A 10,886-nucleotide genomic window follows, 5' to 3' on the forward strand; every position below is an offset into this window, starting at 1 on the left:
ATGTTGGCAGAAAGTTTTTGGGAACATTAGGAACTTTTTTGAGATTCACTGTTGATTTATTTATAACATTAGGAAAATTACTTTTGTTAGAAAATATTTTCCCAAAGTAAGAATTAAAAATAAAATCATAAAATAATTAAATTAATTGTATTAAAGCAACACTATGTTGTTTTTCGACCTTTAAATAATGTCTCTAAAATTATTTCAGTGGTAGAACAACTCCTGTATGAATTCTACTGTAACCTGATTAACCTCCTAGGTGCTACAGCCACAATCATAAGTCACGTGATTGGGTCGGAGAACACAGCCCCGCCCCTCCCCTACCTGCAGAAGAGTGGCTGAATCCGAAATCGCATAGGCTGCCGTACTATATAGTTGGCAAAAAGCAGTAGACGAACGAATAGTATGTCCGAAACCTTAGTATACGTAAAAGGGTAGGTGAGAATTAGTGGGATTATGGACTATTTCTCGCGAGATTCAGAGGCACGTGTACTTAAGTATTGTCCGAAACCGCCTACTTACTGAAAATGTAGTAGGGGAAACAGCACGTGAACAGAGTAGTACGTCCGAATCCTCAGTATCCATAAAATCATTAGGCGAGAAATCCCCGGATGCCCTACTGAGTCCGCCCAGATTCTGAAGCATGCATCGGATGGACACTTCTATCCCAGCTTTCCCAAAATGCCATGGGAAAGCAAAGCAATCGACCAGAGACCAACCAATCGGGTGAATTCGATACGTTACACAGGACTGTTCCTCAGCACCCTGACTTCACGCACAGACCCAGGATATACCACAAAGTGCTCAGCTGATTCATGAAAATAAAGCTGTAGAATTATCACAGCTGTGTTGAGATGACAGTAACTATTTGATGGTTTGTTAGAAAAATACATTTGAATAAAGTTTTGTTTCATATGGGATTCACTTCTATACGTTTTCATTTATTGTGATGGTTTTATTCATTCATTTTTTATTCATGTTTTCTGTTGTTTTAAGTAAATACAAGAGATTGCTTCACTAAAATGTATATAATCACATTGCCTGCATTGTCTAGTTTGTATTCAAGCACAGCTGTCATCTGACAATAGATTAAATTACAATCTGCTTGTTTTACTTATTTTGTCCCCTACAAAATAATGTGTAATATATCTGTAACACTGTTACAGATCAAGTTACTGATGCAATCAGATGTTAGTGCACCTGTCCCTCATACACACGCATACGTTTTCATGTCTGTTATTAGGTTTGTTCGAGTTTATGCACCGCTGTAAGAACCAACAGCTGGATGACATCAAAGTACCGTGAGAGCGATTCCAGAGGTCATACGGAGAAGTCTGATTTCGGGTTGCTCTCGCGGTATTGTGGTGTCGGTCTCCTGTCGGTTCTTGTGGTTCCGCATGAACTCGAACAAGTCTACTACGTCATATGTCACATGATAACGTCAACATGGCGAATGCTGTACATACTTAACACGAACGTACATACTGCCTTAGCGCACGTTAAGTAGGTACCCAATGAAATTCAGTACCTACATATTAAGTATGCGATTTCGGATTCAGCCAGTGTCTGATACCAGGTACTGTTGAGCTTTTCAACCTCATGGGGGAGCCGTAAGCCAATCTTACATGGAAAACTACATAGTGTTGCTTTAATATGTAAACAGTCATGTGATTGTTGTTAGTTTTACTTACTGGAGATTTTTGGCTTCTTTAATCACAAGCTGCAGTCTCACAAGAACTTCATCTGATGTATTTTTATCTCCAATAAATGGTTTTAGATTAAATTCATCAAAATGCTGCTCAGACGTCAACAACACAAAAACTAAAGCTGCCCACTGTGAAGAGGAGAGTTTGGTCTTTCCTACTGATGAAGATGTCACATAACGTTGAATCTCCTTCACCAGTGAATCATCACCCAGTTCATTCAGACAGTGAATCAGATTGATGGATTTCTCTGGAGACAGATTCTTATTCATCTTCTGTTTAATGTACACAACAGTTTCCTCTTTTATGTAGGTGCGACTTCTCATCTGTGTCAGTAGATCCTGTAAGAGAATCTGATTGGACTCCAGTGAAAGACCCAGAAGAAAACGCAGGAAAAGATCCAGATGTCCATTCTTACTCTGTAAAGATTCAAATACAGCTCGCTGATGTAACTCAGCCATAAAAACATGTTCTGATGATTTATCTTTAAATTTGCCCAAAATGTTAGAAAAAAGACCTGCTTTAGGACTTTTATCAAAAACATTTCTGTTGTTGTTTGTGATGGAGATGTGAGCATAAAGAGCTGCTAGATGTTCCTGGATGCTGAGATGAACAAAGCAGTAAACTTTCCCCTGATACAAACCAAACTCCTCTCTGAAGATCTGAGTACACAATCCTGAGTACACTGATGCTTCTGCTACATCAATGTCACACTCTCTCAGGTCTTCATCATAGAAGATTAGATTGCCTTTCATAAGCTGCTCATAAGCCAGTTTACACAGTTTGAAGATCATGTCTTCATCTTTCTTCTCATAGTCCTTCTGATGTTTGATGTTTGTCTGAATGATCAGGAAGTGTGTGTACATTTGAGTGAGAGTCTTGGGGATCTCTCTTCTCTCTGCTTCACTCAACATTCTCTCTAGAACAGTGACTGAAATCCAGCAGAAGACTGGGATGTGACACATGATGTAGAGACTCCTGGATGACTTCAGGTGTGAGATGATTTGATCAGACAGACTCTCATCACTGATTCTCTTCCTGAAGTATTCCTCCTTCTGTGGATCAGTGAAGCCTCGTACCTCTGTGACTCGATCAACACACTCAGAGGGGATGAGATCAGCTGCTGCTGGTCTGGAGGTGATCCAGATGAGAGCAGAGGGAAACAGATTCCCCTTGATGAGGTTTGTCAGCATCACGTCCACTGAGCTTGATTCACTTACATCACACAACCTCACACTGCTGTGAAAATCCAGAGACAGACGACACTCATCCAAACCATCAAAGATGAACAACACTTTATATTCATCACTGGAGATTTCCATTTCTTTTGTTTGTGGGAAGAAAAGATGAAGAAGATCTAAAAGACTGAGTGTTTTGTCCTTCATCAAATTGATCTCTCTGAAAGGAAGTGGAAATATGAGGTGGACGTCCTGATTCTCTTTCTCTTCAGCCCAGTCCAGAATGAACTTCTGTACAGAGACTGTTTTTCCAATGCCAGCGACTCCCTTTGTCAGCACACTTCTGATGTGTTTGTCTTGTTCAGGTAAAGGTTTAAAGATGTCATTACATTTGATTGGTTTATCATCTGTTGTTGTTCTTCTGGATTGTGTCTCAATCTGTCTCACCTCATGTTCATTACTGATCTCTCCACTTTCACTCTCTGTGATGTAGAGCTCTGTGTAGATCTCATTCAGTAGTGTTGGGTTTCTCTTATTTGATGTTACCTCATACAAACACTCAAACTTCTTCCTCAGATTTGATCTGAATGTTTTTTGATGACAATGATAACTGTAAACAGATGCATAATACTATTACATAAATTAAAGACGTTAGAAAAACATCTAAACTTATAATAATATAATGTAAGTGATATCTACTGAATTCTCATTAAATAACAACATGATTCTTATACACTCTTATTTGATCTGAGTCTGATCCAGACAATATTATTGAACTTAAACAGATGACATTCATACAATCTGATATTAATAGACTTGTCAACAGTTTGTGAACACATATTTGAGTATATTATCATATCTTTATCTATACAGAGCTGTTGTACCTCAGACCAGGTGATGTTTCTCTGTCCTGAAATGTTATAGACTGATTACTCTTCATGGACACACAGCTGATCTCAGATGAGTTTGATCTCTTCTGCTGTAGATCTTTGTCAGATCTCTCCAGTTTTCTAAAAATTATTTTGCAGTAATCAAGGCAAGTTTATTGTATAGCACATTTATACATAATAATAATATAGATTAACTTAATTTAATATTTTCATTAAAACTGCTTTCATTATTATGGTCCAGTTACAATCTTACAGATATCGCTACTTCACTTAAGTGCTATTATTATTATTATTATATGATTACAATCATTCTATTAGGGAATAATTTTGAGTGCCTCCATGTATTCCTGGACAGGATTAAAGGATATAGTTTGGACTTGGAGTATTACTTATTGCATTATTCAATTAGTAACAAAATACCTTCACATACTCCATCATAGACTGTGTTTATAATATAGTTTGAAATAGATTCAAATAAGGAAATCAATTTGAATAACTCCATGTAACTTCAAATACTCCATCCTAAACTATATTTAAAAACTGTCATTCTTTTGTTGTTCCTAAAAATGTAAATAAATAAATAAAATTGAATTGACATAGCCTATTTTGAACAACTTTACACAGAAATGACAAAGAACTGTTGTACCTCTGACCAGGTGATGTTTCTCTGTCCTGAAATTGTAATGGTTTATTCATAGACTGAGCACTCTTCATGGACACACAGCTGACCTCAGATAAGTCTGATGTCTTCTGATAGTCTGATCTATAACAAGACATTATAAAGTAGGTAATTGATAACTGATGTTTTCAGTCATATGTGGTTTGGGCTGCTTAGTTTAATTTGCATCAATAAAGATATTTACAGCTATTTGATGATCTAATTACAGATTAATTGATCGTATGAACATGCAGAATGACAAAGAATTTGAAAGAGACGTTAAAGTCCATTTTAAAATATCTTGCTGATCATGAGACAGCTGTTGTACCTCAGACCAGGTGATGTTTCTCTGTCCTGAAATTGTAATGGTTTACTCATAGACTGAGCACTCCTCATAGACACACAGCTGATCCCAGATGAGTCTGATCTCTTTTTATAGTCTGATCTATAACAAGACATTATACAGAGTAGATGTTTGATAACTGATGTTTTTTTAGTCATATGTGGTTTGGGCACACTTTATTTTAAGGTGTCCTTAATACAGAGTAATTACCTCATTAAGTACTTAGTAGTAGACGGTGTAATTACATGCAACTAAATGTACTTAATATGTAACTAAGTTATGGAACAGCATGTACTTACAGATTGTAATTATGCACATGTAATAAGCTGCAACTGTTACACATATGTAACAGGTCGAGTCTGTTACAAAGCTAACTACTGGTGTAATAAAAGGTCTTGTTACATATGTGTTACAATGTAATCATATTGAAAGTACTTTGTGTAGTACTATGTAATAACAAGTACCTACATATGTTACTAGTTACATAGTTCACAGTTTAAATACATGCATTAGCTTGTTAATTACATTTAAATAACATACTATTACACAGGGATAAGCTACGTAAAATAAAGTGTATCAAGAGTGTACTTCATGTGTATCTACATACCTTATTCATCTGTAACGTAGTTTGAATCGACTCACTAGTTCATGGTTTAAATACATGAATTAGCATCTGAATTACATTTAAATTACATAATATTACACGGGGATACGCAACGCAAAATAAAGTGTATCTAGAGTGTACTTAAGTGTACTTCATGTGTATCTACATACCTTATTCATCTGTAACATAGTTTGAATCAACTCACTAGTTCACAGTTTAATTACATGAATTAGCTTCTTAATTACATTTAAATTACATACTATTACACGGGGATACGCAACGCAAAATAAAGTGTATCTAGAGTGTACTTAAGTGTACTTCATGTGTTTCTACATACCTTATCCATCTGTAACAAAGTGTGAATTGACTCACTAGTTCACAGTTTAAATACATGAATTAGCTTCTTAATTACATTAAAATTACATACTATTACACGGGGATAAGCTACGTAAAATAAAGTGTATCTAGAGTGTAGCAGAGCGACGTGATCTCATTAATTTCAATGGAAACCGGGTGACTTCCAGCGGCACGAGCGAAAGTGACTGTTGGCGACCGTATGGTCGTGTCCAGCGACGCGAGAAAGTTAAGAAAAGTTTAACTTTATGCAAATGTCGAGCGAATTTCGGGAGCGACAACCAATAAGAATAAAGCAGTGGAGTTCATGTCATCCTTCTCTCGTCAGTTACTGGCATGAATGGTACTCTGGGGAGGTCACGTGACCAGCAGGAAGATCGCACACATCTCAATTCTCACAAGTGCGTTTTGTGTTCTCGCGACCTTCTGAGTTCGTTCTTCCGAGGTCGCCTTGCAAGACCAGTCTCCACGAGAACACAAGTCCTTTCTTTGCGTTCTTGGAATTGAGAAACAGCCAGTGATTCGAGATGCTCCGGGAGAAATTAATCTATCTTGTTTAATATTCTTTGCAGGTAAGATTAATTCGAGTATATAACAAGTTAAAGGTGTCCTTGAATGGTTGTCAGTAGTGTTTAACATTTTGAGTGAGTTTTGAACAACAAAACTGTATGTTAAGTACTTGTGAATGTAATACGAACTGAAGTAACTATCTTGAAAGTTCCTTTTAAAAACAAAGATTGCTATTTCACAGAGAGAAAAAAATGCAATTATGTTGTTATTTGAATTTTGATGGTAAACAACTATTTGACAGTACCGTAAGTTCAGTAATGCACACGGAGTTCGCGGGTGTCCGCCATTTTGTTTCAAGTGAATGTTGCCATGGTGATAGTGTTAATAATTGAATTGTAAATGAGATCATATGTTTGCGTATGAAACAAGAGTAAAGAAATATGACAGAAAATAACTCATATGATGTTGAGGTTGTTTTAAGCATATAATTACTGCTTAAATAGACAATTTATGGTTTCTAAAAGAATCTTTAAAAGACAAAAGATAATCTAATGTAAAAATGATAATCTAATGTGAATACTGTGAGTCTAAAGAAATGTTAATGTTACTTTTTGGGGTAATTGAGTATGTTCATATGCCTACTTTGGGAAGTTATTTTAATGAAGAGTTCTTTATATATAAGGACATTCTAGTCAAGCTCAAGTTACGTAAAAATATACTTTCTGCTCAGTTGCCATTGTTCTCTTTAGCCAGTAAACTATAGATTTAAAACAGCAAGTCTTAAATAAATGCACTGTCTTAAAATTAAACACTTGTTAATTGAGCTTATTGTCTCTCTTTTTCAGAATACTATTATGCCAGACTAAAGTTGATTTTGCGTGAGAAAGATGTTGAAAACTCTGAATCATCTTGACATTCTTCAATGAGTAATTGTTCCATTTTTACGCAAATAGTGTACACTATGAATGCTGTGAATAAACATATATTTAAATATATTTATAACATTTTTTTTGACTGTTTTAATCAGCTTTTATTTAATTGGAAACATTTATTTAAAAAAAATAATTTTGGATATGTTATCAGCTGAAGTCATCTATTCCCAAAATAGCACTCTTTAAGTTAACTAATTATAAACTTGAAGTATACTGGTCACTGGTCTAGCTGCAGGTATGTTAAAGTATACAAAACGTAATATACTTACCATATTCATTTTTACCAGGGTAGTTTTAAGAATTTTGGATTAGCCAAAAAATATAGATCTATAAAATGTGTGCAAACAATCTATTCAAGGTATACTGAGTGTATGTTTGCAAGACACTCATAATTCATTTGTATTGTACGTTTAACAAAAATTAAACACAAAAATAAACTCTAAATTCACTTATCAAGCATGCATTTAGCACAAACAGCCATATGCTTAAATTGTACTAAGTACACTTGAGTTGTTCCACTTTAGCACACAAAAGTACACCAAATACACTTAAAGTAAAATATATGAAGTAAAAAATTTGTTGTTCCGAAATAGCACTAACTAATCAATAGCACACTTTAAATATACTGGTCAATTAAATATTTTTAGCATTCAATTTTTTATGAAGTACACTTAAGTACACTCTAGATACACTTTATTTTACGTAGCTTATCCCCTTGTAATATTATGTAATTTAAATGCAATTCAGAAGCTATTTCATGTATTTAAACCATGAACTAGTGAGTCGATTCAAACTACGTTACAAATGGATATGTAGATACACATGAAGTACACTTAAGTACACTCTTGATACACTTTATTTTACGTAGCTTATCCCTGTGTAATATAATGTAATTTAAATGTAATTAAGAAGCTAATGCATGTAGTTAACAGTGAACTAGTAAGTCGTTTCAAACTTAAGTACACTTAAGTACACTTTTGATACACTTTATTTTACGTAGCTTATCCCCGTGTAATATTATGTAATTTAAATGTAATTCAGAAGCTAATTCATGTATTTAAACCATGAACTAGTGAGTCGATTCAAACTACTTTACAGATGAATAAGGTATGTAGATACACATGAAGTACACTTAAGTACACTCTTGATACACTTTATTTTACGTAGCTTATCCCTGTGTAATATAATGTAATTTAAATGTAATTAAGAAGCTAATGCATGTAGTTAACAGTGAACTAGTAAGTCGTTTCAAACTTAAGTACACTTAAGTACACTTTTGATACACTTTATTTTACGTAGCTTATCCCGGTGTAATATTATGTAATTTAAATGTAATTAAGAAGCTAATGCATGTAATTAACAGTGAACTAGTATGTCGTTTCAAACTTAAGTACACTTAAGTACACTTTTGATACACTTTATTTTACGTAGCTTATCCCCGTGTAATATTATGTAATTTAAATGTAATTCAGAAGCTAATTCATGTATTTAAACCATGAACTAGTGAGTCGATTCAAACTACTTTACAGATGAATAAGGTATGTAGATACACATGAAGTACACTTAAGTACACTCTAGATACACTTTATTTTACGTAGCTTATCCCCGTGTAATAGTATGTAATTTAAATGTAATTAAGAAGCTAATTTATGTAATTAAACTGTGAACTAGTGAGTTGATTCAAACTACGTTACAGATGAATAAGGTATGTAGATACACATGAAGTACACTTAAGTACACTCTAGATACACTTTATTTTACGTAGCTTATCCCCGTGTAATAGTATGTAATTTAAATGTAATTAAGAAGCTAATTCATGTAATTAAACTGTGAACTAGTGAGTTGATTCAAACTATGTTACAGATGAATAAGGTATGTAGATACACATGAAGTACACTTAAGTACAAACTAGATACACTTTATTTTACGTAGCTTATCCCCGTGTAATATTATGTAATTTAAATGTAATTCAGATGCTAATTCATGTATTTAAACCATGAACTAGTGAGTCGATTCAAACTACGTTACAGATGAATAAGGTATGTAGATACACATGAAGTACACTCTTGATACACTTTATTTTACGTAGCTTATCCCTGTGTAATAGTATGTAATATTAATGTAATTAACAAGCTAATGCATGTATTTAAACTGTGAACTACGTAACTAGTAACATATGTAGGTACTTGTTGTTACATAGTACTACACTCTAAGAAAGGATGTGTTAATTTTAACACATTGTTTTGTGTTAAACTATTTAACACATTGTGTGTCATTTCGTGTAGATTGTGAGCTCAAATAAATGAAATGGACAACACAAGATGTGTTAAAACAACACAAAGTGTGTTATTCCAAAAATAACACAGAGATGTGTTCAGTTAAGGACAACACACTAGATGTGTTGTCCTTAACTAGACACAAGATGTGTTAATTTAACACATTCATTTTAAGAGTGTACACAAAGTACTTTCAATATGATTACATTGTAACACATATGTAACAAGACCTTTTATTACACCAGTAGTTAGCTTTGTAACAGACTCGACCTGTTGCATATGTGTAACAGTTGCAGCTTATTACATGTGCATAATTACAATCTGTAAGTACATGCTGTTCCATAACTTAGTTACATATTAAGTACATTTAGTTGCATGTAATTACACCGTCTACTACTAAGTACTTAATGAGGTAATTACTCTGTATTAAGGACACCTTAAAATAAAGTGTTACAGCTATTTGATGATCTAATTACAGATTAAGTTATCATATGAACATGCAGAATGTTATATTTATGTTAAATTTTAAATATATAAAAGTTAGGCTTTATAAATGTTTCCAATTCACATGTGTTTAGGTAATATCTTTAATAAAGACTTGAATACCTGACTCCTGGTGAATCATCTCCATCTCTGAATTCTTGTGAATCGGCCATGAATCATTCAGTCACATTAGTCTGATCTCCACTGATGAATCTGATCTCCTCCACAGACTCCGAATGAATCTGATCTCCTCCACAGACTCCGAATGAATCTAAAGAATCTGATCACCTCCACTTAATGAATCTGATCATGAATTTAATGTGTTTGTAAATCAGCACAAAGTTTAAATCTGTGAGTTTCTGCGCTGCTTCTGACAAAACCCATTCTGTAACTTAAAAGTTAAATTTTTCTATTAACTATAAAATGATTTTATTAGAAACATTGAGTCAAGTAACAATTATGCGATGTCAAACACTTACTTACCTCCGTCAACATATTTCTACTCAAAGTGAAGAAGTACATGTAAGTGACTTTCAACGAATGTAGACACATTAAAACTGGTGTGTAAAATGGCGAGAGGTTAAAAACCACACCTGTTTATGACTAAAAGCAGAGTCCAAAGTACGGTACAAAGCATGTAGAATAAAATCGGGGGTGGGGGATGGCATACACTTGAAATTAACCTTTTACTGTAGTAATGCAGGTCTGTAATCAGTGATCAATATCCTAACTGCTTAGCTAAAATGCTGTAAATGTTACTGTTGAAGTCCAAAAAATTAGCTGGTGCTAATGCTGGTTTGGTGCTGGTTTAGCTGGTGCTAATGCTGGTGCTGGTTTAGTTGGTGTTCACTAGCAAAACAGCACCAAAACACAACATATGCTGGCCTTGCTGGTTTTTTCAGCAGGGTGTCCACCACCATGTCCCCTAAAGGGCTCCGTAACAATCTGACTGGAT

General features: G+C 34.3%; 1 protein-coding gene across 1 annotated transcript; it reads right to left on the reverse strand.

The window, feature by feature from the left end:
- Positions 1-1,687: 1,687 nt before the first annotated feature.
- Positions 1,688-10,104, reverse strand: LOC141361718 (protein NLRC3-like). Its single transcript, XM_073863413.1, has 5 exons — positions 10,055-10,104; positions 4,758-4,874; positions 4,418-4,534; positions 3,766-3,891; positions 1,688-3,491 (listed from the first exon to the last, which is right to left on the reverse strand). Exons 1-5 carry the CDS (start codon positions 10,102-10,104, stop codon positions 1,688-1,690), a joined length of 2,214 nt encoding a protein of 737 aa, XP_073719514.1.
- Positions 10,105-10,886: the final 782 nt, after the last annotated feature.

The sequence above is a fragment of the Misgurnus anguillicaudatus genome, chromosome 24 (genome assembly GCF_027580225.2).
Source record: "Misgurnus anguillicaudatus chromosome 24, ASM2758022v2, whole genome shotgun sequence".
NCBI lineage: Eukaryota > Metazoa > Chordata > Actinopteri > Cypriniformes > Cobitidae > Misgurnus > Misgurnus anguillicaudatus.

Coding starts and splice junctions, on each gene's coding strand:
- LOC141361718 (XM_073863413.1), bottom strand. CDS start 10,104: ATGGCCGATTCACAAGAATTCAGAGATGGAGATGATTCACCAGGAGTC. Junction 4,875..10,054: donor GATGATTCACCAGGAGTCAG/GTATTCAAGTCT, acceptor GTCTTGTTATAG/ATCAGACTATAAAAAGAGAT. Junction 3,892..4,417: donor GAAACATCACCTGGTCAGAG/GTACAACAGTTC, acceptor AATAATTTTTAG/AAAACTGGAGAGATCTGACA.